The 27,024-nt window shown below is 46.4% G+C and overlaps 1 protein-coding gene across 3 annotated transcripts in view; it reads left to right on the plus strand.

Moving 5' to 3' along the window:
• chd6 (chromodomain helicase DNA binding protein 6) overlaps positions 1–27,024 on the plus strand; it is a 344,698-nt gene that overhangs the window by 155,769 nt on the left and 161,905 nt on the right. For all 3 annotated transcript variants that reach the window (XM_068048713.1, XM_068048715.1, XM_068048714.1), the window contains 2 exons: positions 2,619–2,687; positions 20,467–20,522. In XM_068048713.1, the coding sequence (XP_067904814.1) occupies positions 2,619–2,687; positions 20,467–20,522 (125 nt within the window). The remainder of the gene's footprint in view (positions 1–2,618; positions 2,688–20,466; positions 20,523–27,024) is intronic.

The raw sequence follows: 27,024 nt of genomic DNA on the forward strand, positions 1-27,024 counted from the left end.
GCCTCGGCTAATAAAGAAAAGCATGCCATGTGCCTTCTTAACCACCTTACCAACCTGTCCTACCTTTAAGGATCTGTGGATATACGCTCCAAAGTCCCATTGTTCCTCCACACTACACCGTATCCTCCCATTTATTGTGTATTCCCTTGCCTTGTTGCATCTCCCAAAATGCATTACCTCACACATCTCTGGATTGAATTCCACTTTCCACTTTTCTGCCCAACTAACCAGACCATCTATATCTTCCTGCAGTCCAAAGCTTTCCTCCTCAATGTCAACCAAACGGCCAATTTTTGTATTAACTGCAAACTTCTTTATCATGCCCCTATATTTGAGTCTAAATCATTAATATAAACTACAAAGAGCAAGGGCCGAGTACTGAGCCCTGCAGAACCTCACTCGTCACAGCCTTCCAATCACAAAAACACCCATCGACCATTACCCTTTGCTTCTTGTCACTAAGCCAAAGTTTGGATCCAATTTGCCACTGTCCCTTCGATCCTAAGGGCATTTACTTTTTTGACCAGCCTGCCTATCAAGCCTATGTCGGCTCTTTGAAAGAGCTATCCAATTAGTCCCACTCCCCTGCTCTTTCCCCATTGCCCTACAGATGTTTTATTTGCTACATGTCCAATTTCCTAGTGAAAGTTATTATTGAATCTGCTTTCCAGCACCCTTTCAGGCAGCGCATTCCAGATCATCATAACTCAGTGTTTTAAAAAAAAATTCATATCTCCCATCTGGTTCTTTTGCCAAATATATTAAATCTGTGTCTTCTGGTTACTGACACTCCTGCCAGTGGAAAGAGTTTCTCCTTGTGTACGCCAACAAATCATTGCATACTATTGTACACCTCTATTAAATCTCCCTGTAACTGTCTCTGCTCTAAGGAGAACAATCGCAGCTTCTCCAGTCTCCACACATAACTAAAGTCCTTTATTCCTGGTATTCTAGTAAATCTCCTCTCCACCTTTGTTTTAGAGTTTGCAATGTGCACATTTTGTTTCCTTTCTTATACTAATTAAGTGGAATAAAAACAGAAAATGCTGGACATACTCAGGCAGCATCTGTGGAAACAGAGGTAATGTTTCAGGTCAATCATCAACACAAATGAAGTGAAGGTTTATTGTTAGTTGGTGTGTTATAACACTGGCCAGGTCGCGGGGATGACTTAAATTGTATAATTATTTGTCTGCTGTTATTTAATTGCCACTTTGATGAAGTGCAGTATTTTGATTAAGGCCTTTACCTGAAGAAATTGAACTGGCACAGGCTTTTCATATTCTAGCCATTGAACGGGGATTGTTCTCCTTTGAGCAAAGAAGGGTATGGGTATCTTTAATGGAGGTGTACAAAAGTATGAAACAGTTTCAAAATGTAAATAAGGCGATGCACCATCTCCCCTCAAGACCAAAAATCTGAGTTCCTCGCCCTCAGGGAACCCTCCATTGAGGGGGTGCAGTTCATATTCACCAGAATGATACCAGGGTCAGCAAATTATGAAGACAAGTTGCATAGACTAGACTTGTATTCCCTTGACTATAGAAGGTGGAGGGGTTTATCTAATCGAGGAGTTTAAAATGTTAAAAGGAGTTGCTAGGGTAGATGGGGAGAAATTATTTCCTCTGGTTGGAGACTCGCGAACAAGGGGGCACAATCTCAATATTATCACTAGTGCATTCAGGAGCGAAATCTGGAAGTGGGAAGTAGATATCGGGAATTCGCCCCCGCACCCCACCCCCACACCACAAAAAGCTACGGCTGCTGTGGGTCAGTTAGAACTCTAAAGACTGAGATTAATTGATTTTTGTTGGGTGAGGGTATCGAGGAATATGAAGCATAGGTGGGTAAATGGAGTTGAGGTGAAGGTCAGCCATGGTCTGCTTGAAGGGCGGAACAGGATCAAGGGACTGAATAGTTCCTAATGTTTATGCATTTCTACCTATACAGCCCTGTGCTCTAAAATGATAATGCCTCCCCTGATGATCTGATGGTGCAATACTGCATCTCAGGCAATCTGAGTTCCATTGCCACTGGGGACTCTCCATTTACAACAGCCAGTGCTTGTTATAGGGGCTCATATATGAAGAACTGTCAGGAGCCTGCAGGTAACTGTCACATGACTGGTTTTGGATCACTGTGCTGGCCTCCAGAGGCATTAAACTAAAGGCGAGGATAGGCTCTACTGTCCGTGTCTCTCCCCCTCTCACACCCCCAACCCCCCTTTTCTTGGCCCCTCCACCCCTCCCCAGCCTTTCCTGCGCTCTCCCCTTCACCTCTGTCTTGCGCACTCCCCCCCACGTCTCCCTTTCGCGCTTTCCTCCCTCTCGCGCTTTCCTCCCTCTGCCGCTCTCTTACCCCTCCCCCACCTCATCCTCGCTCTCTCCTGCCTCACCTCCGCCTTGCTCTTGCCCCCACCATTCCATTGCTCTCGCCTCCCACCTCCCCTTCGCGCTTTCCCTCCAACTGCCCCTCGATTGTTCTTCCTCGAGTGTGCCCCCTGCCCCTCCCTTGCAGCGCCCTGCCCTTCCCTCGCGCACCCCCATGCCCCCTCAGCCCTGCCCAGCAGTGGAAGTATTATAATTCATTGCCTGACCATCTGCTGTCTTCTTTTGCAGGAGAATCAGGAGGAAGATGAATCTGCTGTTATTGAGAAGATACTGGCCATGCGCACAGTGCAGAAGGAGGTGAGGCAACAAGTTACAATGCACCACGTAGTAAATGGTAGCATTGACTGGTGCAGGGCAAGTCTGCACCTTAGTGTGTATTTGTTACAAAATCCTTCTCTAAACCTTGTCTATTGATTGTTTAAAGGAAAGCTTTTTTAAAATTCATTCATGGAATGTGGACGTCGCTGGCCAGGCCAGCATTTATTGCCCATCCCTAATTGCTATTGACAAGGTGGTGATGAGTTGCCTTCTTGAACCGCTGCAGTCCATGTGAGGTAGATACACCCACGGTGCTGTTAAGGAGGGAGTTCCAGGATATTGACCGAGCAACAGTGAAGGAACGGTGATATAGTTCCAAGCCAGGATGGTGTCTGGCTTGCAGGCAGAACTTGCAGGTGATGGTGTTCCCATGCGTCTGCTGCCCTTGTTCTTTTAGGTGGTAGAGGTCGCAGGTTTGGAAGGTGCTATCTAAGGTGCCTTGGTGCATTGCTGCAGTGTATCTTGTAGATGGTACACACTGCTGCCACTGTGCGTCAGTGGTGGAGGGAGTGAATGTTTGTGGATGGGGTGCCAATCAAGCGGGTTGCTTTGTCTTGGATGGTGTCGAGCTTCCATCCAGGCAAGTGGAGAGTATTCCTTCACACTCCTGACTTGTGCCTTGTAGATGGTGGACGTGCTTTGGGAGTCAGGAGGTGAGTTACCGCAGGATTCCTAGCCTCTCACCTGCTCTTATAGCCACGGTATTTATATGGATACTCCAGTTCAGTTTCTGGTCAATGGTAACCCCCCCAGGATGTTGATAGTGGGAGATTCAGCAATGGTGATGCCATTGAATGTCAAGGGGAGATGGTTAGATTCTTTCTTGTTTGAGATGGTCATTGCCTGGCATTTGTTTGGCACGAAGGTTACTTGCCACTTATCAGTCCAAGCCTGGATATTGTTCAGGTCTTCCTGCATTTCTGCATGGACAGCTTCAGTACCTGAGGAGTCACGAATGATGCTGAACATTGTGCAATCATCAGCGAACATCCCCACTTCTGATCTTATGATTGAAGGAAGGTCATTGATGAAGCAGCTGAAGATGGTTGGGCCTCAGACACTACCCTGAGGAACTCCTGCAGCAATGTCCTGGAGCTGAGATGATTGACCTCCAACAACCACAACCATCTTCCTTTGCGCTAGGTACAGACTCCAACCAGCGGAGAGTTTTCCCCCTGATTCCAACTGATTCCAGTTTTGCCAGTGCTCCTGGATGCCATACGTCGTCAAATGCTGCCTTGATGTCAAGGGCAGTCGCTTTCACCTTGCCTCTGGAGTTCAGCTCTTTTGTCCATGTTTGATCTAAGGCTATAATGAGGTCAGGAGCTGAGTGGCCCTGGCAGAACCCAAACTGAGCGTCAGTGAGCAGTTTATTGCTCAGCAAGTCCCACTTGATAGCATTGTCGAAGACACCTTCCATTACTTATGCGTGGAGCTCAAGAATAGGAAGGGTGCAGTCACAATGTTGGGGGTTTACGACAGGCCTCCCAACAGCCAGCGGGAGGTAGAGGAGCAGACATGGAGACAGATTTTGGAAAGATGTAAAGGTGACAGGGTTGTAGTGGTGGGTGATTTTAATTTCCCCTATATTGACTAGGGCTCACTTAGTGCTAGGGGCTTGGATGGGGCAGAATTTGTAAGGAGCATCCAGGAGGGCTTCTTGAAACAATATGTAGATAGTCCAACTAGGGATGGGGCCGTACTGGACCTGGTATTGGGGAATGGGGAAGTTTCAGTAGGGGAGCATTTCGGGAACAGTGACCATAATTCCGGAAATTTTAAGGTACTTGTGGATAAGGATAAGAGTAGTCCTCGGGTGAAGGTGCTAAATTGGGGGAAGGCTAATTATAACAGTATTAGGCAGGAACTGAAGAATTTAGATTGGGGGCGGCTGTTTGAGGGTAAATCAACATCTGACATGTGGGAGTCTTTCAAACGTCAGCTGATTAGAATCCAGGACCAGCATGTTCCTGTGAGGAAGAAGGATAAGTTTGGCAAGTTTCGGGAACCTTGGATAACGCGGGATATTGGGAGCCTGGTCAAAAAGAAAAAGGAAGCATTCGTAAGGGCTGAGAACAGGTGAAGCCCTTGAGGAATATAAAGACAGTAGGAAGGAACTTAAGCAAGGAGTTAGGAGGGCTAAAAGGGGTCATGAAAAGTCATTGGCAAACAGGATTAAGGAAAATCCCAAAACTTTTTATACGTATATAAAGAGCAAGAGGGTAACCAGGGAAAGGGTTGGCCCACTCAAGGACAGAGGAGGGAATCTATGTGTGGAGCCAGAGGAAATGGGCGAGGTACTAAATGAGTACTTTGCATCAGTATTCACCAAGGAGAAGGACTTGGTGGATGATGAGCCGAGGGAAGGGAGTGTAGATAGTCTCAGTCATGTCGTTATCAAAAAGGAGGAGGTGTTGGGCGTCTTGCAAAGCATTAAGGTAGATAACGCCCCAGGGCCTGATGGGATCTACCCCAGAATACTGAGGGAGGCAAGGGAAGAAATTGCTAGGGCCTTGACAGAAATCTTTGCATCCTCATTGGCTACAGGTGAGGTCCCAGAGGACTGGAGAATAGCCAATGTTGTTCCTTTGTTTAAGAAGGGTAGCAAGGATAATCCAGGAAATTATAGGCCAGTGAGCCTTACGTCAGTGGTACGGAAATTATTAGAGAGGATTCTTCGGGACAGGATTTACTCCCATTTGGAAACAAATGAACTTATTAGCGAGAGGCGGCATGGTTTTGTGAAGGGGAGGTCGTGTCTCACTAATTTGATTGAGCTTTTTGAGGAAGTGACGAAGATGATTGATGAAGGAAGGGCAGTGGATGTTGTCTATATGGACTTCAGTAAAGCCTTTGACAAGGTCCCTCATGGCAGACTGGTACAAAAGGTGAAGTCACACGGGATCAGAGGTGAGCTGGCAAGATGGATACAGAACTGGCTCTGTCATAGAAGACAGAGGATAGCAGTGGAAGGGTGCTTTTCTGAATGGAGGGCTATGACTAGTGGTGTTCCGCAGGGATCTATGCTGGGACCGTTGCTGTTTGTAGTATAAATAAATGATTTGGAGGAAAATGTAGCTGGTCTGATTAGTAAGTTTGCGGACGACACAAAGGTTGGTGGAGTTGCAGATAGTGATGAGGATTGTCAGAGGATACAGCAGGATATAGATCGGTTGGAGACTTGGGCGGAGAAATGGCAGATGGAGTTTAATCCGGACAAATGTGAGGTAATGCATTTTGGAAGATCTAATGCAGGTGGGAAGTATACAGTAAATGGCAGAACCCTGAGGAGTATTGACAGGCAGAGAGATCTGGGCGTACAGGTCCACAGGTCACTGAAAGTGGCAACGCAGGTGGATAAGGTAGTCAAGAAGGCATAAGGCATGCTTGCCTTCATCGGTCGGGGCATAGAGTATACAAATTGGCAAGTCATGCTGCAGCTGTACAGAACTTTAGTTAGGCCACACTTAGAATATTGCGTGCAATTCTGGTCGCCACACTACCAGAAGGACGTGGAGGCTTTGGAGAGGGTACAGAAGAGGTTTACCAGGATGTTGCCTGGTCTGGAGGGCATTAGCTATGAGGAGAGGTTGGATAAACTCGGATTGTTTTCACTGGAATGACGGAGGTGGAGGGGCGACATGATAGATGTTTACTAAGTTATGAGCGGCATGGACAGAGTGGATAGTCAGAAGCTTTTTCCCAGGGTGGAAGAGTCAGTTACTAGGGGACATAGGTTTAAGGTGCGAGGGGCAAAGTTTCGAGGGGATGTGCGAGGCAAGTTCTTTACACAGAGGGTGGTGAGTGCCTGGAACCTGCTGCCGGTGGAGGTGGTGGAAGCAGGTATGATAGCGACGTTTAAGAGGCATCTTGACAAATACATAAATAGGATGGGAATAGAGGGATACGGTCCCCGGAAGTGCAGAAAGTTTTAGTTTAGGCAGGCATCAAGATCAGCGCAGGCTTGGAGGGCCGAATGGCCTGTTCCTGTGCTGTACTGTTCTTTGTTCTTTGATATAGATGGGCTAGTAAGATGAGCGGAGCAGTGGCAAATGGAATTTAATCCTGAGAAGTGTGTGGTGATGCATTTTGGGAGGACTAACAAGGCAAGGGAATATTCAACGGATGGTAGGACCCTAGGAAGTACAGAGGTCAGAGGGACCTTGGTGTACTTGTCCATAGATCACTGAAGGCAGCAGCACAAGTAGATAAGGTGGTTAGGAAGGCATATTTGCCTTTATTAGCCAAGGCATAGAATATAAGAGCAGGGAGGTTATGATGGAGCTGTAAAAAGCGCTAGTAAGGCCACAGCTGAAGTACTGCGTACGGTACTGGTTGACACACTATCGGAAGGATTTGATTGCACTGGAGAGGGTGCAGAGGAGATTCACCAGGGCTGGAGCATTTCTGCCATGAAGAGAGACTGGATCGGCTGGGGTTGTTTTCCTTAGAGCAGAGAAGGCTGAGGACCTGATTGAGGTATACAAAATTATGAGCGGCATTGATCGGGTAGAAACTTTTTCCCTTCGCGGAGGTGTCAGTAACCAGGCGGCATCGATTTAAGCTAAGGGGCAGGAGGTTTAGAGGGGATTTAAGGAAAAAAAATTTTCACCCAGAGGGTGTTTGGCTTCAGGAACACACTGCCTGAAGGGGTGGTAGAGGCAGGAACCCTCACAGCATTTAAGAGGTATTTATATGTGCCCTTGAAACGCCATAGCATACAAGGCTACGAGCCAAGTGTTGGAAAATGGGATTAGAATAGATAGGCTTGATGGCTGGTGCGGACACGGTGGGCCGAAGGGCCTATTTATGTGCTTTATAACTCTATAACTCTGTGACTCTATGACTTGCTCGTATAGGAAAAGAATAGCTGAGAGTCGGAGTTGGGTTAAATCAGCCCTGAACCATTTGTTTCCAATCCAGTCCCAGGAATCTTTTTCTCACAAAAAGGGTAGTGGAAATCAGGAACTTCCTCACCCCAAAAAACCGTGGATATGGGGTGCAACTGAAATTTTCAAGACTGATTTCAGTAAGTTTTTGTTAGTTGAGGTTGTTGATGGATGTTGATCAAAGGCGCGTAAATGGTGGAACAGGCTCAGGGGGCTGAATGGTCTACTTTTGTTCGTAATATTCCTAATAGGGGGATAAAGTTGCACAAGAGTTAGAAGAATTTTGGATTAGATTGCGAGTAGGATGTGGGTGTAATGCGAACTAGAAGGAGGGATTTGAATAGGGAGTGAGATGCAGGAGGTAAAAAGGGAAAGATTGGAAATGGGCTGAAGACAGTGGAGGCACTTCTCCAAAGTTCCTGTTTAACGTGGGGGGTGCGGAGGGTGGGGGGGAGGTGAATGTCATCTCCATGTGAGTGGTTCAGATTGTAGTCTGTGGGCTGGATGCAGCTAACAAAGTGGAAAGTGTGAAAATAGATAAGTCCCCTGGGCCAGATGGGATTTATCCTAGGATTCTCTGGGAAGCTAGGGAGGAGATTGCAGAGCCTTTATCCTTGATCTTTATGTCGTCATTGTCGACAGGAATGGTGCCGGAAGACTGGAGGATAGCAAATGTTGTCCCCTTGTTCAAGAAGGGGAGTAGAGACAGCCCTGGTAATTATAGACCTGTGAGCCTTACTTCGGTTGTGGGTAAAATGTTGGAAAAGGTTATAAGAGACAGGATTTATAATCATCTTGAAAAGAATAAGTTCATTAGCGATAGTCAGCACGGTTTTGTGAAGGGTAGGTCGTGCCTCACAAACCTTATTGAGTTTTTCGAGAAGGTGACCAAACAGGTGGATGAGGGTAAAGCAGTGGATGTGGTGTATATGGATTTCAGTAAGGCGTTTGATAAGGTTCCCCACGGTAGGCTATTGCAGAAAATACGGAAGCATGGGGTTAAAGGTGATTTAGAGCTTTGGATCAGAAATTGGCTAGCTGAAAGAAGACAGAGGGTGGTGGTTGATGGCAAATGTTCATCCTGGAGTTTAGTTACTAGTGGTGTACCGCAAGGATCTGTTTTGGGGCCACTGCTGTTTGTCATTTTTATAAATGACCTGGAAGAGGGTGTAGAAGGGTGAGTTAGTAAATTTGCGGATGACACGAAGGTCGGTGGAGTTGTGGATAGTGCCGAAGGATGTTATAGGGTACAGAGGGACATAGATAGGCTACAGAGCTGGGCTGAGAGATGGCAATTGGAGTTTAATGCGGAAAAGTGCGAGGTGATTCACTTTGGAAGGAGTAACAGGAATGCAGAGTACTGGGCTAATGGGAAGATTCTTGGTAGTGTAGATGAACAGAGAGATCTTGGTGTCCAGGTACATAAATCCCTGAAAGTTGCTACCCAGGTTAATAGGGCTGTTAAGAAGGCATATGGTGTGTTAGCTTTTATTAGTAGGGGGATCGAGTTTCGGAGCCACGAGGTCATGCTGCAGCTGTACAAAACTCTGGTGAGACCGCACCTGGAGTATTGCGTGCAGTTCTGGTCACCGCATTATAGGAAGGATGTGGAAGCTTTGGAAAGGGTGCAGAGGAGATTTACTAGGATGTTGCCTGGTATGGAGGGAAGGTCTTACGAGGAAAGGCTGAGGGACTTGGGGTTGTTTTCGTTGGAGAGAAGGAGGAGGAGAGGTGACTTAATAGAGACATATAAGATAATCAGTGGGTTAGATAGGGTGGATAGTGAGAGTCTTTTTCCTCGGATGGTGATGGCAAACACGAGGGGACATAGCTTTAAGTTGAGGGGTGATAGATATAGGACAGATGTCAGAGGTAGTTTCTTTACTCAGAGAGTAGTAGGGGCGTGGAACGCCCTGCCTGCAACAGTAGTAGACTCGCCAACTTTAAGGGCATTTAAGTGGTCATTGGATAGACATATGGATGAAAATGGAATAGTGTAGGTCAGATGGTTTCACAGGTCGGCGCAACATCGAGGGCCGAAGGGCCTGTACTGCGCTGTAATGTTCTAACAAAAGCTGGCTGGGTGACTTGCTCTCCTCCCATCTTGTCCCACACTCCTCTTCAGTTTCTGCTGTTTATCCCATGCTTGTTGGGATTGGCAATTTGAAAAGGCCTATTTTCACTGCTTCCTTGTTGATAGATTTGGGATCCATCAACTAAACGGAAAAGTTAAGATATGGAACAGCAGTACAGTCAGAGAAATGGTTCTTTAGAAAAGCTGCAGAGGAATTTAGGGAGGGTGCCTGCAGGGCAATCGGTGTAATGAGAGAAAGAAGCATTGGTGGAGTTGAGGGAGCAGTGAACAAGGAGCAGAAAGGGATTGAAGACTGTATTCCATGATGTGCAAGTGGGGTGGTGCTGCCTAATTTTCTGGATGAGTTGCCGTGGGCATACAGCAAGACTGGCAAAGAGTGCACGAAAAATTGAGCTGGGGTGCTATGCAATGAAGATTTGGGTGAGAGGCAGCAGTCCTGCTAATGGAGTGCATGTGAGAAAGTGACTTTTCGTGGTTTCCCATGGTAATGGCTTGTGGTGGTCTCTGATGACGTGGAATATGATGGGAGTTGCAGTGGATTGCTGTATTGTGCAGGGTTCTGGTGTGATTGGCCGAAGGGCCTGTTTCTGTGCTGTATAACGCTATGAAGCTTCTTGCTTTCTGTCTGATATACCAGGCCACTACATTGAATGCATAAATATTTTTATAATTTAATTAAAGGGTCTGAGGCAGTGCTGGTGTGAAATTGATAGGACGAGTTGATAAGACTATTATATTTTTTTTTTAAAAAGCATACAGGCTTCTTGGCCTTGTAAATAGAGGCATCGAGTACAAAAGCAAAGAAGTGGGGCTAAACCTTTGTAAATCACTAGTTAGGCCTTAGCTGGAGTATTGTGTTCAAATCTGAGTACCACATTTGAGGCAGAATGTCAGGCCTTAGAGAGGGGGTGGAGGAGATTTACCAGAATGATACCAGGGATGAGGGACTTCAGTTATACGTGGAGGGATTGGAGAAACTGGAATTGTTCTCCTTATAGCGGTGAAGATCGAGGGGATCTTTAATAAAGATGTTCAGAATTATGGAGGGTTTTAAGGACAGAGGGATCGGTAACCAGAAGACATAGATTTTCGGTAATTGGCAAAATAACCGGATGGAAGATGAGAATTTATTTTTATGTAGCAAGTTGTTGTGATCTGGAATGCAATGTCTGATAGGGCAGTGGAAGCAGATTCTATAACAGCATTCAAATAGAAATTGGATAAATACTTGAAAAGGGGACACATTTGCAGGGACCTGGGTAAAGAGCAAGGGAGTAGGTTTAATTGGGTAGCCCTTTTCAAAGAGCTGGCACATGCACAATGGGCAGAATGGCCTCCTGCGCTGTATCATTCTATGTATAAGAAAGAAGCTCACCTGAGTTAAGTAGCGCACCATGGTTTCACACCTCAGACTTGGTGCCAGGCAGCAGCCAGGGAGGGTGATGGGTGAATGCCACAACTTGTAAGTGCTGGCAGGAGCTGAAGAGGAAGACTTTGCTTTCGTTGATGTGACCTTGGAGGAAATGTTGGATCACTCGGGTCTTTATGTCACACTGCCGGTTATATTGTGTCTCAGCAAACTTGGGATTGATGGAGGCAGAGAGGTAAAGATGCTAGTCATTGGTAGGGTATGTCAAATGTCATGGTGTGTTTCCAAATTCCTAATGTTGATGGAGCCCTGAAGTGTGCTGGGGGTGATCTTACAGTCATGGGAAAGACAACATACGTACGCCATTTTGGGACGGGTTTGATTATTGATGAAGGAGCAGGGTCAATGCAGCAGACTGCGAGAGGGTCAAGGAAATACATTAAGGAAACAGGGTTATCCAAGTCTCGATGCAACAAATGACAGGGTACTGCTAAAATACAACCCATGGTCTCAGAGTTTTAGAAACATAGAAAGGTTTATGGTGCAGAAGGAGGCCATTCAGCCCATTGTGTCTCTGCTGGCTTCCTTTTGACAAGTACTTGGACTCCACTTAACAATTGCCCACGGTGATCTGTCGAGGACTTTAAGCTTCTTTTGTAGGGTAGACAGAGAGAAGATGTTTCCACTTGCAGGTGAGAATGGAACTAAGGTCCATAAATATGATAGTCACTAATAAATCCAATCGGGAATTCAGGAGAAATGTCTTTACCCAGAGAGTGGTGATAATGTGGAACTTGCTACCTCAGGGAGTAGTTGAGAGGAACAGCACAGATACTATTTAAAGTTAAGCAAGAGAAGCACATGAGGTAGAGAAGAATAGAAGGATGTATTGATGGAGTTAAATGAAGAGGAGTGGTGGGAGGTTGGCGTGGGGCATAAAGACTGGCATGGAACTTTTGAGGGCTGCATGGCCTGTTGCTGTTCTGTAAATAGTATGTAAGTATGGAATCAGGAGCTGACTGCATGACGTACAGACCTATCACTGGCAGAAATTGCAGGCACAGACCTAAGTCCCAACACTTGTGGAATATTTCCTCCCTAAAGCCCCCCTTTCACCTCCATTCACCCTTTTAGGACCCATTTCTTTAGCCAAACATTCGGTCACTCTGCCTAATATCTCACCTTGGTGTCCATTTTTGTCTGATCATACTTCTGTGCAGCCAACTATCAGGAAGATCGCACCCCCTCCAGTCTAAATTAGGGGACACGATCACTGACCAACGCAAGCAAATGGACCGCTGGGTGGGCCACTACCTAGAACTGTACTCCAGGGAAAATGTTGTCACTGAGACCGCCCTCAATGCAGCCCCATCTCTGCCAGTCATGGATGAGCTGGACGAACAGCCAACAAAATTGGAACTCAGTGATGCCATTGATTCTCTAGCCAGTGGAAAAGCCCCTGGGAAGGACGGCATTACCCCTGAAATAATCAAGAGTGCCAAGCCTGCTATACTTTCAGCACTCCACGAACTGCTTTGCCTGTGCTGGGATGAGGGAGCAGTACCACAGGACATGCGCGATGCCAATATCATCAACCTCCATAAGAACAAGGGTGACCGCGGTGACTGCAACAACGACTGTGGAATCTCCCTGCTTCGCATAGTGGGGAAAGACTTCGCTCGAGTCATTTTAAACCGGCTCCAGAAGCTGGCTGAGCATGTCTACCCTGAGGCACAGTGCGGTTTTCGAGCAGAGAGATCCACCATTGACATGCTGTTCTCCCTTTGCCAGCTACAGGAGAAATGCCATGAGCAGCAGATGCCCCTCTACGTTGCTTTCATTGATCTCACCAAAGCCTTTGACCTCGTCAGCAGACGTGGTTTCTTCAGACTACTAGCAAAGATCGGATGTCCACCAAAGCTACTAAGTATCATCACCTCATTCCATGACCATATGAAAGGCACAATTCAGCATAGCGGCGCCTCATCAGACACCTTTCCTATATTGAGTGGCGTGAAACAGGGCTGTGTTCTCGCACCTACACTGTTTGGGATCTTCTTCTCCCTGCTGCTCTCACATGCATTCATGTCTTCAGAAGAAGAAATTTTCCTCCACACGAGATCAGATGGCAGGTTGTTCAAACTTGCCCGTCTAAGAGTGAAGACCAAAGTACGGAAAGTCCTCATCAGGGAACTCCTCTTTGCTGACGATGCTGCAACATCCCACACTGAAGAGTGTCTGCAGAGACTCATAGACAGGATTGCGGCTGCCTGCAATGAATTTGGCCTAACCATCAGCTTCAAGAAAACGAACATCATGGGACAAGATGTCAGAAATGCTCCATCCATCATTATTTATTTATTTAGATATTTATTTAGAGATACAGCACTGAAACAGGCCCTTCGGCACACTGAGTCTGTGCCGACCAACAACCACCTATTTATACTAATCCTACATTAATCCCATATTCCCTACCGCATCCACACCTTTCTCCTACCACATACCTACACTAGGGGCGATTTACAATGGTCAATTTACCTATCAACTTGCAAGTCTTTGGCTGTGGGTGGAAACTGGACCACCTGGCGGAAACCCACACGGTCACAGGGAGAACTTGCCAAAGACTTGCAGGTTGATGGGTAAAGTGGCCATTATAAATTGCCCCTAGTATAGGTAGGTGGTAGGGGAATATAGGGACAGGTAGGGATGTGGTAGGAATATGGGATTAGTGTAGGATTAGTGTAGGATTAGTATAGAACATAGAACAGCACAGTACAGGCCCTTCGGCCCACGATGTTGTGCCGAACCGATTAACCTACTCTAAAATCAAACTACCCTTCATTCTACTATCATCCATGTACCTATCCAAGAGTCGCTTAAATGCCCCTAATGTATCTGCTTCTACCACCACCGCTGGCAGCGCATTCCACGCACCCACCACTCTCTGTGTAAAGAACCTATCTCTGACATCTCCCCGAAACCTTCCTCCAATCACCTTAAAATTATGCCCCCTGGTGAAAGCCCTTTCCACCCTGGGAAAAAGTCTCTGGCTATCCACTCTATCTATGCCTCTCATCATCTTGTACCCCTCTATCAAGTCACCTCTCATCCTTCTTCGCTCCAATGAGAAAAGCCCGAGCTCCCTCAATCTTTCTTCGTAGGACATGCCCTCCAGTCCAGGCAGCATCCTGGTAAATCTCCTCTGCACCCTCTCTAAAGCTTCCACATCCTTCCTATAATGAGGCAACCAGAACTGAACACAATATTCCAAGTGTGGTCGAACCAGGGCCTTATAGAGCTGCAGCATAACCTCGCGGCTCTTAAACTCAATCCCCCTGTTAATGAAAGCGAACACACCATACGCCTTCTTAACAACCCTATCAACTTGGGTGGCAACTTTGAGCGATCTATGGACATGGACCCCAAGATCCCTCTGTTCCTCCACACTACCAAGAATCCTGTCTTTAAGCCTGTATTCCGCATTCAAATTCGACCTTCCAAAATGAATGACTTCACACTTTTCCAGGTTGAACTCCATCTGCCACTTCTCAGCCCAGCTCTGCATCCTGTCAATGTCCCGTTGCAACCAACAACAGCCTTCCACACTATCCACAACTCCAGCAACCTTCGTGTCATCGGCAAACTTGCTAACCCAGCCTTCCACTTCCTCATCCAAGTCATTTATAAAAATCACAAAGAGCAGAGGTCCCAGAACAGATCCTTGTGGAACACCACTGGTCACCAAGCTCCATGCTGAATACTTTCCATCTACTACCGCCCTCTGACTTCTATGGGCCAGCCAATTTTGTATCCAGACAGCCAACTTTCCCTGAATCCCATGCCTCCTTACTTTCTGAATGAGCCTACCATGGGGAACCTTATCAAACGCCTTGCTAAAATCCATATACACCACATCCACTGCTCTTCCTTCATCAATGTGTTTTGTCACATCTTCAAAGAATTCAATAAGGCTTGTGAGGCATGACCTGCCCCCCTCAAAACCATGCTGACTGTCTCTAATCAAACCATGCTTTTCCAAATAATCATAAATCCTGTCTCTCAGAATCCTTTCCAATAATTTGCCCACTACCAACGTAAGACTGACTGGTCTATAATTCCCAGGGTTATCCCTATTCCCTTTCTTGAACAAGGGAACAACATTTGCCACCCTCCAATCATCCGGTACTACTCCAGTGGACAGTGAAGACGCAAAGATCATCGCCAAAGGTGCAGCAATTTCTTCCCTCGTTTCCCGTAATCTTTTGGACCTCCTTATCTCGAGAGACAATGGATACGCGCCTGGAGGTGGTCAGTGGTTTGTGAAGCAGCGCCTGGAGTGGCTATAAAGGCCAATTCTAGAGTGACAGGCTCTTCCACAGGTGCTGCAGAGAAATTTGTTTGTCGGGGCTGTTGCACGGTTGGCTCTCCCCTTGCGCCTCTGTCTTTTTTCCTGCCAACTACTAAGTCTCTTCGACTCGCCACATTTTAGCCCCGTCTTTATGGCTGCCCGCCAGCTCTGGCGAACGCTGGCAACTGACTCCCACGACTTGTGATCAATGTCACAGGACTTCATGTCACGTTTGCAGATGTCTTTAAAGCGGAGACATGGACGGCCGGTGGGTCTGATACCAGTGGCGAGCTCGCTGTACAATGTGTCTTTGGGGATCCTGCCATCTTCCATGCGGCTCACATGGCCAAGCCATCTCAAGCGCCGCTGACTCAGTAGTGTGTATAAGCTGGGGATGTTGGCCGCTTCAAGGACTTCTGTGTTGGAGATATAGTCCTGCCACCTGATGCCAAGTATTCTCCGGAGGCAGCGAAGATGGAATGAATTGAGACGTCGCTCTTGGCTGACATACGTTGTCCAGGCCTCGTTGCTGTAGAGCAAGGTACTGAGGACACAGGCCTGATACACTCGGACTTTTGTGTTCCGTGTCAGTGCGCCATTTTCCCACACTCTCTTGGCCAGTCTGGACATAGCAGTGGAAGCCTTTCCCATGCGCTTGTTGATTTCTGCATCTAGAGACAGGTTACTGGTGATAGTTGAGCCTAGGTAGGTGAACTCTTGAACCACTTCCAGAGCGTGGTCGCCAATATTGATGGATGGAGCATTTCTGACATTCTGCCCCATGATGTTTGTTTTCTTGAGGCTGATGGTTAGGCCAAATTCATTGCAGGCAGCCGCAAACCTGTCGTGACTCTGCAGGCACTCTTCAGTGTGAGATGTTAAAGCAGCATCGTCAGCAAAGAGGAGTTCCCTGATGAGGACTTTCCGTACTTTGGACTTCGCTCTTAGACGGGCAAGGTTGAACAACCTGCCCCCTGATCTTGTGTGGAGGAAAATTCCTTCTTCAGAGGACTTGAACGCATGTGAAAGCAGCAGGGAGAAGAAAATCCCAAAAAGTGTGGCTTCCCGTAATATCCTTGGGTATATCCCGTCTGGCCCCGGGGACTTATCTGTCCTCATATCATTTAAAATTTCCAGCACATCCTCCCTCTTAACCTCTACCTGTTCGAGCATATCAGCCTGTTCCACGCTGTCCTCACAAACGACCAGGTCTCTCTCTAGTGAATACTGAAGCAAAGGACCTCCCCTACCTCCTCCGACTCCAGGCACAAGTTCCCTCCACTATCCCTGATCGGCCCTACCCTCACTCTGGCCATCCTCTTGTTCTTCACATAAGTGTAGAACGCCTTGGGATTTTCCTTAATCCTGCCCGCCAAGACTTTTTCATGTCCCCTTCTAGCTCTCCTAAGTCCATTCTTCAGTTCCTTCCTGGCTACCTGGTAGCCCTCTAGAGCCCTGTCTGATCCTTGCTTCCTCAACCTTAAGTAAGCTTCCTTCTTCCTCTTGACTAGCTGTTCCACATCTCTTGTCATCCAAGGTTCTTTCACCCTACCATCCCTTCCCTGCCTCATCGGGACAAACCTATCCAGCAGTCGCAGCAAGTGCTCCCTAAACAACCTCCACATTTCTGTCGTGCATTTCCCTGAGAACATCTGTTCCCAATTTATGCTCCCCAGTTTCTGTCTAATAGCATTGTAATTCCCCCTCCCCCAATTAAATATTTTCCCATCCCGTCTGCTCCTGTCCCTCTCCATGACTATAGTAAAGGTCAGGGAGTTGTGATCACTATCACCGAAATGCTCTCCCACCGAGAGATCTGCCACCTAGCCTGGTTCGTTGCCAAGCACCAAGTCCAACATAGTCTCCCCTCTAGTCGGCCTATCTACATATTGAGTCAGGAAACCTTCCTGGACACACCTGACAAAAACTGCTCCATCCAAACTATTTGCACTAAGGAGGTTCCAATCAATATTAGGGAAGTTGAAGTCACCCATGACAATAACCCTGTTACTTCTGCACCTTTCCAAAATCTACCTCCCAATCTGTTCCTCCATGTCTCTGTTGCTATTGGGGGGTCTATAGAAAACTCCCAACAAAGTGACTGCTCCTTTCCTGTTCCTGACTTCCACCCATAATGATTCAGTAGACAAACCCTCCTCGACGACCTCCCTTTCTGCAGCTGTGATACTATCCCTGATTAACAATGCCACTCCCCCACCTCTTTTACCTCCCTCCCTCCCTATTCCTTTTGAAACATCTAAACCCCGGAACATCCAACATCCATTCCTGCCCCTGTGATATCCACGTCTCCGTAATGGCCACAACATTGTAGCTCCAAGTACTGATCCATGCTCTAAGTTCATCAGCCTTATTCCTGACACTTCTTGCGTTAAAACAGACACACTTCAACCCATCATACTGGCTGCAACTTTGCCCTGTCAACTGTCTAACCTTCCTCACAGACTCTCTGCACTCTGTATCTGCCTGTTCAACAGCTACCCCATCCACTGATCCGTGGCTCCGGTTCCCATCCCCCTGCCAAACTAGTTTAAACCCTCCCGAAGAGCTCTAGCAAGCCTCCCGCCCAGGATATTGGTGCCCCTCCAGTTCAGATGCAACCCGTCCTTCTTGTACAGGTCCCACCTTCCCCAGAAGGTATCCCAATGATCCACATATCTGAATCCCTCCCTCCTACACCAGTTCTGTAGCCACGTGTATAAATGGGTGGTTGATGGCTGGCACAGACTTGGTGGGCCGAAGGGCCTGTTTCAGTGCTGTATCTCTAAATAAATAAATAAACTTGCAAACTCTGCACAGGCAGTACCCAGAACTGAACCCACGTCGCTGGAGCTGTGAGGCTGCGATGCTAACCACTGCGCCACTCATAAGACCAGGACTCGTCCGGGATTTGTACCCAGGATCTCTTGCATGCTAATCAATCACACTCCCTAAGCGAGAATCATACCCCTTGACCAACGAGCCACTAAATATCGGCGACTACGCTCTGGAGGTGGTTCAAGAGTTCACCTACCTAGGTTCGACTATCACCAGTAACCTGTCTTTCGATGCAGAAATCAACAAGCGCCGTAGAAAGGCGTCCACTGCTGTGTCCAGACTGGCCAAGTGTGAGAAAATGGCTCACTGACACGGAACACAAAAGTCCGAGTGTATCATGCCTGTGTCCTCAGTACCTTGCTCTACGGCAGCGAGGCCTGGACAACGTATGTCAGCTAAGAGCGACGTCTCAATTCATTCCATCTTCGCAGCCTCCGGAGAATCCTTAGCATCAGGTGGCAGGACCGTATCTCCAATGCAGAAGTCCTCGAGGCGGGCAACATCCCCAGTATATACACTCTACTGAGCCAGTGGCGCTTGAGATGCCTTGGCCATGTGAGCCGCATGGAAGATAGCAGGATTTCCAAGGACACGTTGTACAGCGAGCTCTGCTATCAGACCCACTGGCCGTCCATGTCTCCGCTTTAAAGACGTCTGCAAACACGACATGAAGTCCTGTGACATTGATCACAAGTCCTGGGAGTCAGTTGCCAGTGATCGTGGTTGGTGATTTGGTCCTCGAATGTACAGTTTCTTAACAGGAAGGGACGGGGAGGTGGAGAATCTTTTCCTTATTAGAGTAAATGATGCATTTCTGCTCGTGAGGCCAAGTAAATTATGACGTTTAATAGACAATTAGAAAAGATACGTGGGTGTGGTATACTTGGATTTTCAGAAGGCTTTTGATAAAGGCTCCCACAGGAGGTTGGCTGGCAAAATTAAAGCACATGGGATAGGAGGTAATATACTGGCATGGATTAAGGATTAGTTAACAGGCAGAAAGCAGAGACTAGGAATAAACGGGTTATTCTTGCGTTGACAGGCTGTGACTAGTGGGGTACCGCAGGGATCAGTGCTTCGGACCCAGCTGCTAACAATATATATCAATGATTTGGATGTGGGGACCAAATGTATTTCCAAGTTCACGGATGACACAAAACTAGGTGAGAATGTGTGTTATCAGAAGATGCAAAGCGGCTTCAAGGGGATTTCGACAGACTTAGTGAGTGGGCAAGACTGTGGCAAATGGAATATAATGTGAAAATTGAGAGGTTATCCACTTTGGTAGGAGGAATAGATGTGCAGAGTATTTCTTCAATGGTAAGAGATTTGAAAGTGTAGATGTGCAAAGGGATTTGGGTGTCCTTGTCAGTAAGTCACTGAAAGCTAAGATGCAGGTGCAGCAAGCAATTAGGAAGGCTAATGGTATGTTAGCCTTCATCGCAAGAGGATTTGAGTACAGGACTAATTTATAGAGCCTTGGTTAGACCACACTTGGAGTAGTGTGCAGTTTTGATCCCCTTACCTTAGGGAGGATATTATTGCCCAAGAGGGAGAGCAACGAAGGTTCACCAGACTTGTTCCTGGGGTGGTGGGACTGTCCTATGAAGAGAGATTGGGGAAACTGGATCCGTATTCTCTAGAGTTTCGAAGAATGAAAGGTGATCTCATTGAAACCTACAAAATACTTAAAGGGATAGACAGGGTAGATGCAGCTAAGATGTTTCCCCTGGTTGGGGAGTCTAGAACCAGGGGACACAATTTCAAAATAAGGGGAAAGCCACTTAGGACAGAGATGAGAAATTTCTTTACTCAGAGGGTTGTGAATCTTTGAGCTTCCACAGCCCTCTGGGGTAGAGAATTAAAGTCATTGAGTATGTTTAAAGCAGCGACTGACAGATTTCTAAATACCAATGACATAAGGGGATATGCGGATAGTGTGGGAAAAAGGCATTGAAGTGGATGATCATCCATGATCATATTGAATGGTGGGGCAGGCTCGATGGGCTGAATGGGCTACTCTATATCCTATGTTCCTATACTTTGCAGAAACAAATATTAGAGAGTAAAGGAAAAGGGAATGAGAGTATGGAACTCTATGGAGTCATGATAGGCCCCATTGATGCTGTCTGTGTTGAAATGTCTGTTTCTGAGCACTGTTGGTGAACAATTAAACAACTTATTTCAGCGTTATTGACTTCAATTTTTGTGCATTTCAACAGACTCCTGGTGGGAAGCTGCAGGAGGTTGAAGAATTCTACGTCAAATACAGGAATTAGTAAGTATTAAGGGCAAAGGAGAAAAATAATGTATTTTTCACCTCTGATTTTGTTGCACCAGCACTCATTCATAATTTGATGCTGCATGCTTTGCTGGGGCATCTCGGCCTTGGTCCTTTGTCAAACCAGGTCCTGCTCAGTTCAGTTGGTTGCATTGTTGCTTCCTTGCAGAATTTTGTGGTTTTGAGTCCCACACTGGATCTGGTGAGTCCAATCTAGACGTTATCAAAGGTTCTGCCCCTCAGGTGAGACAAAAGTCAGGTCATTAATTAGCTGGACATTAAAACTGTGATGGGCAGGTGGTAGAATTGGTATTTGGGGCAGATTATATCATTTTGGAGCTGAAGGGCTTTACTCATCCAAAACTATTGTGCATGATCTGTGTTCGAAAGATGTTGAGATCGTTGAATCTTACAGCACAGGAAATGGAGATTGAGCCCATAATGCTTAAGGCACATACTTGAAAAGGAGAAATTGAAAGTGCTATGGGGAAAAAACAGGGGAGTGGGGCTAATTGGATAGCTCTTTAAAAGACCCGGCACAGGGTCGATGGGCCGAATCGCCGCCTCCTGTGCTGTATCATTCTGCGATCTCTGAAAAAACCTTACACTTCATCCAATTCCTATTCTTTTTCTCCCCTTTCCCTTTTAATATTTTCCTTTTTAATATATTTACCCACTTTTAAAACCTATGATGGATTCTGCTTCCACTACTATTCTGGTTGGGCATTCCATGTCCTAATAACTCTTTGCATGGAAAGCTGTCTCCTAACTTCTCCCCTCTTTCTTTTGCTATTGATCTTACATTCATAGCCTCTAGTTACTAACTCATGGACCAGTAGAAATAGTTTTTCCATTTTAACCTCATCAAAATCTCCATTGGATACAATTTTTATCTCTTTGCTGATAGAAGTCCCAAGTTAGAATCTTAGAGTCATAGAGTTATTACAGCACAGAAGGAGATAATTCGGCCCATTGCTATCCACAGTTAGGACCTCTTGTCCCTGGAATCATTTTAATGACTTTGTTTTGCACCCTCTCCATGGCCTTGACATCGTTCCTAAAGCATGGTGCCCAAAACTTGACATGATGTCATATGACTCTAACTCCATGCAGCCTAACCGATGATTTGTACGGGGTTAGTGCTATCTGTTTTTATTCTCTCTTCCCTGTATAACTATCATATATACTGTGTTTTTCTTTACAGTTTTATGAACTTGTCTGCATACATTTGATGGTCTATGTATCTAAACCCTGTCTCTCTGCTCTTCAGCTTTTAAAGTTTTTACAATTTCTTGTATATTTCCTTTCTATTCTTCCTCCCAAAATTTTTCGTCTCACATTTTTCTGCAGTAAATGTCATCTGACATCTGTCTGCCCAATCTACTCACCTACCTGTCCACCTGAACTCCTGAAATTGCTTTGTCCTTTTTGTTTTCTTTTACATGTCATGCAGCCGCAGCCACGCACACAAGTAGTGGTCCCAACGGTGACCCCTTTTAGTTCAGAAAGCGCCCATTTATCACCACTCTTGTTTTCAGTCCTTAACCTTCTCCTTTTCTAGTCAGTCTATGATATTATCTTGCAGGTCCCCACCTGCCAAGACTGAGGCATACATTATTTCGCCACATGAACATTAAAGCTTAAAATGGTGGCTGGGAAGAAAAGAGGGCCAATCACAAGGAATTGCCAGGCCCCTGACTGTAAAGACGTTTGCATGCTAGCCGACAGCGTTGGAACAAGGGATCCAGTCCTTGTTTCCCCAATGCGCAGAAGAAGTGGTCAAACCAGTTTAGTCGCATGACTAACTGACTGTTGGAGTTTTTTGACTTTGAACTTTCTGAGAGAAAGAAACTCAGAAAGCTGTTTGTTCCTGGACTGATAAGACCTCTCTCCTGTCTGCTCCCATCTCTTTCTCATGGAACGGAAGACCCATTGAAGCCAAGTGAACTCGGAGAGAAAGCTCTCCTACGTGAACAAGGTTTAAGAAGAATACTGGGCCCCAAGGAAAAGTAAGAACTGTCCACAATCAAAGACCCAACGGCAAACTGGAAACAAAAAAACACTAACAAGAAACTCCCTTCAGAGACTGCCTCATAGAAACATAGAAAATAGGATCAGGAGTAGGCCATTCGGCGCTTCAAGCCTGCTCTGCCATTCGTTATGATCATGACTGATCATCCAACTGAGTAGCTTGTTCCCGCTTTCGCCTCATACCCTTTGATCCCGTTAGACCCAAGAGCTATATCTAACTCCTCCTTGAAAACATACAATGTTTTAGTTTAGTTTAGAGATACAGCACTGAAACAGGCCCTTCGGCCCACCGAGTCTGTGCCGACCATCAACCACCCATTTATACTAATCCTACACTAATCCCATATTCCTACCACATCCCCACCTGTCCCTATATTTCCCTACCACCTACCTATACTAGGGGCAATTTATAATGGCCAATTTACCTACCAACCTGCAAGTCTTTTGGCTTGTGGGAGGAAACCGGAGCACCCGGAGAAAACCCATGCAGACACAGAGAGAACTTGCAAACTCCACACAGGCAGTACCCAGAATTGAACCCGGATCGCTGGAGCTGTGAGGCTGCGGTGCTAACCACTGCACCACTGTGCCGCCCGTAACTGCTTTCTGTGTTAGCGAATTCCACAGGCTCACCACTCTCTGGGTGAAGAAATTTCCCCTCATCTCAGTCCTGAAAGGTTTACCCTGTGTCCTTAGACTATGACCCCTGGTTCTGGACTCCCCCACCATTGGGAACATTCTTCCTGCATCTACCCTGTCAAGTCCTATTCGAATTTTATAGGTTTCTGTGAGATCCCCTCACTCTTCTGAACTCCAGCGAATATAATCCTAACCGACTCAATCTCTCCTCATATGTCAGTCCTACCATCCCAGGAATCAGTCTAGTAAACCTTCGCTTTACTCCCTCTATAGCAGGAACATCCTTCCTCAGATAAGGAGACCAAAACTGGACACAATATTCCAGGTGTGGCCTCACCAAGGCCCTGTATAATTGCAGCAAGACATCCCTGCTCCTGTACTCAAATCTTCTTGCTATGAAGGCCAACATACCATTTGCCTATTTTACCACCTGTTGCACCTGCATGCTTACCTTCAGCAACTGGTGTACGAGAACACCCAGGTCTCGCTGCATATTCCCCTCTCTGTTTATAGCCGTTCAGATAATCTTCCTTCCTGTTTTTGCTACCAAAGTGGATAATCTCTCATTTATCCACATTATACTGCATCTGCCATGCATTAGCCCACTCACTCAACTTATCCAAATCATCCTGCAGCCTCTCTGCATCCTCCTCACAACTCAACCTCCCACCCAGTTTTTGTGTCATCTGCAAATTTGGAGATATTACATTTAGTTCCCTCATCTAAATCATTAATGTATATTGTGAATAGCTGGGGTCCTAGCACCAATCCCTACGGTACCCCACTAGTTACTGCCTGCCATTTGGAAAAAGACCCATTTATCCCTACTCTTTGTTTCCTGTCCGCCAACCAATTTTCTTTCCATCGCAATACACTACCCCCAATCCCATGCGCTTTAATTTTACATGCTAATCGCTTATGTGGGACTTAGTCAAAAGCCTTCTGAAAGTTCAAATAAACCACATCCACTGGCTCATCCACGTCACATCCTCGAAGAATTCTAGTGGATTTGTCAAGCATGATTTCCCTTTCGTAAATCCATGCTGACTCTGCCCGATTCTACCACTGTTCTCTAAGTGCTCTGCTATAAAATCTTTGATAATGGACTCTAGAATTTTCCCCACTACTGACGTCCGGTTGACTGGCTTCAAACCTCTATAATTTTTTTAACTCTTTTTTTTGTTCCTATTTGCATGTGTGTATCGCGTGTGCATGCTAGAGTGGGCGCGTCGTATATCCGTAGGCGTTAACTGATTTGGAGTTTAAATTTACCTTTTAATGACTGTCATTTTTCTCCTTTAAACCTAAGAAAATCTGGTGTGCTCATTTCTTTGCCTTATAATTGGAAAACGGTGAACAAGGATTCACCAAGGGGGAGCGCAAAACAGTGTGTTTAAAAATTAAACCCTGTTACAATAGGACCAGGTGAAGACAGTAAAAGACCCTAGACATCTTTCTCTCAGAAATTTGGGGGCTCGTCTGGGATTATACCCACAGACAAACGAGAGAAATTGGAAGTGGGAGGCCATATAGTTCCCAATCAAAAAGGAGCAAGATTAATACAGGTTTTCTTGTGGTTGTGTGTGATTGTATACTAACATGTCTGCAACTGAAGCGAGTAGCTCTAAGCCAGGGTGAAGTAACTTAGGATAAGTTAAAAGCACTGTCTATGGAGGAGTTGAGAAAAATGGCTGAGCAGTGTGGGATTACTGTACGTGGCAAGGCTAGGAAGTCTGAACACCTACGGCTAGTGGCCAACCATTTTTCCCTTGAATCTGAAGAGGCAGAAGCAGGGTTAGCAGCAGACCCAGACAGGGTACTGCTAGCAATGATACAATTGGAACAAAAGAAACTTGAATTCGAAGACAGGAAAAGAGAAAGGGAGAGAGAGGCAGGAGAGGGAGAAAGAGAGAGCCTTCTAAAAGGAATGTGAAGAGAATGAAAGGCAGGAGAGATAAAGAGAAAGAATATTCCCGAAAGAATCCGGAGAGGGCTGAAGTGGCTTGAGTTAACTAGGGGGCGACAGAGTAACCCCAGTGAAAGCATGGCCAATATGGAGGAGCATAATTCGGGGTTGGGTACAAAACTGCTAAAACTCGCTCAATTAATTCTAAAATTCAATGAGGAAGATGTGGAAGCGTTTTTTGTGTCTTTTGAGAAACTGGCAAGGCAGCTAAAATGGCCAGCTGAGACCTGGTATCTCTTGCAAAGCAAACTAACTGGAAAAGCCCATGAGGTTTATTCCTTGTTGCCAGATGGGAGTTCATCAAATTATGAACCAACCAAAAATGCTATCCTCAGGGCATATGAATTAGTACCCGAAGCCTATCGGCGCAGTGGTTAGCACTGCAGCCTCACAGCTCCAGCGACCCGGGTTCGATTCCGGGTACTGCCTGTGTGGAGTTTGCAAGTTCTCCCTGTGTCTGCGTGGGTTTTCTCCGGGTGCTCCGGTTTCCTCCCACAAGCCAAAAAGACTTGCAGGTGGGTAGGTAAATTGGCCATTATTAATTGCCACTAGTATAGGTAGGTGGTAGGGAAATATAGGGACAGGTGGGGATGTGGTAGGAATATGGGATCAGTGACCACTGACCACCTCCAGGCGCGTATCCATTGTCTCTCGAGATAAGGAGGCCCAAAAGAAAAAGAAAGAAGTAGGATTAGTATAAATGGGTGGTTGATGGTCGGCACAGACTCGGTGGGCCGAAGGGTCTGTTTCAGTGCTGTATCTCTAAACTAAACTATCGCCAAAAGTTTAGAATCCTCAAAAAGCAAGCTAATCAAACTTATCTGGAGTTTGAAAGAAATAAGCAGCTGGCTTTTGACCAGTGGCTGAGGGCTCTTAAAATACAGCTCAGTTGTGAGACTCTCAGAAGTAATTCTGTTACAGGAATTTAAAAACGCTCTCCCATTCTCAATAAAGAGCAATGTAGAGGAACAGCGGGTTCAGGGAGCCCGGCAAGCGGCTGTTCTGGCTGATGAGTTTGCTTTAATTTATCTGTCGGTTTCCTGAGGAGAATTTTTCCTAACCACTCCCACAAATCTGAAAAGGACAAAGGGTGGGACGGTGATGAGAGCCCAGGCAGTTCTGGGAGAGAAAGGAAAGCAGGAGACACAGGAGGCCCTCCTCCAGCCAAAAAGGAAGGTGCTGTGAGCAAGTGTGAGACCTGGAGACCTGTGTGCTTCCATTGTAATAAAGCAGGGCATTTAAAAGCTGACTGCTGGGAACGAAAAGGAAAACTGGTAGGGTTAATCAGGGCACACCCGCTCAGTGAAGACGGGACTCTGATGGAAAACACAGAACAAGCTGTGGCTTTAACTGCAGTAAGAGTGAGACCCAGGAAGCTTACTACGGCCAGTGCAGGGAAAGTTAATAGGATTCCTGAATGCTATTTGGGTTCTGTGTACGAAGGGAAAGTAACCTCATACCCCTCGAGTGGGGCAAACAAGCCCATAGTGATTCTCAGGGACACCGGCCACTAGATCCCTTTTACTGGGAAAAGGCCTGACCTTTCCCCCAGAGAGTGCAGTGAATACCAAAATGGTGGTGAATGGTATTGGAGGGCAGTGTATGCCTGTACCTGTACACTGGGTGCACCTGGAGTGCGACCTAGTTTCAGGATTGGTCGCCATAGGGGTTGTCCCTAGTTTGCCTGTAGATGTGGTTGACCTCCTAGGTAATGATCTGGCAGGGGTGAAGATGGTAGCCCCTCCAGTAGTGAAAGAAAGACCGCAGGAGGTCAGAGAGACAGGGCAGTGGCAGGAGACGGTCCCTTGCAGAGTCCCTGAATGTGTCGTGGATCAGGCCACTATCAAACCAGCTCCCTCAGAA

Source organism: Heterodontus francisci, chromosome 16 (genome assembly GCF_036365525.1).
Source record: "Heterodontus francisci isolate sHetFra1 chromosome 16, sHetFra1.hap1, whole genome shotgun sequence".
In the NCBI taxonomy this organism is placed as follows: domain Eukaryota; kingdom Metazoa; phylum Chordata; class Chondrichthyes; order Heterodontiformes; family Heterodontidae; genus Heterodontus; species Heterodontus francisci.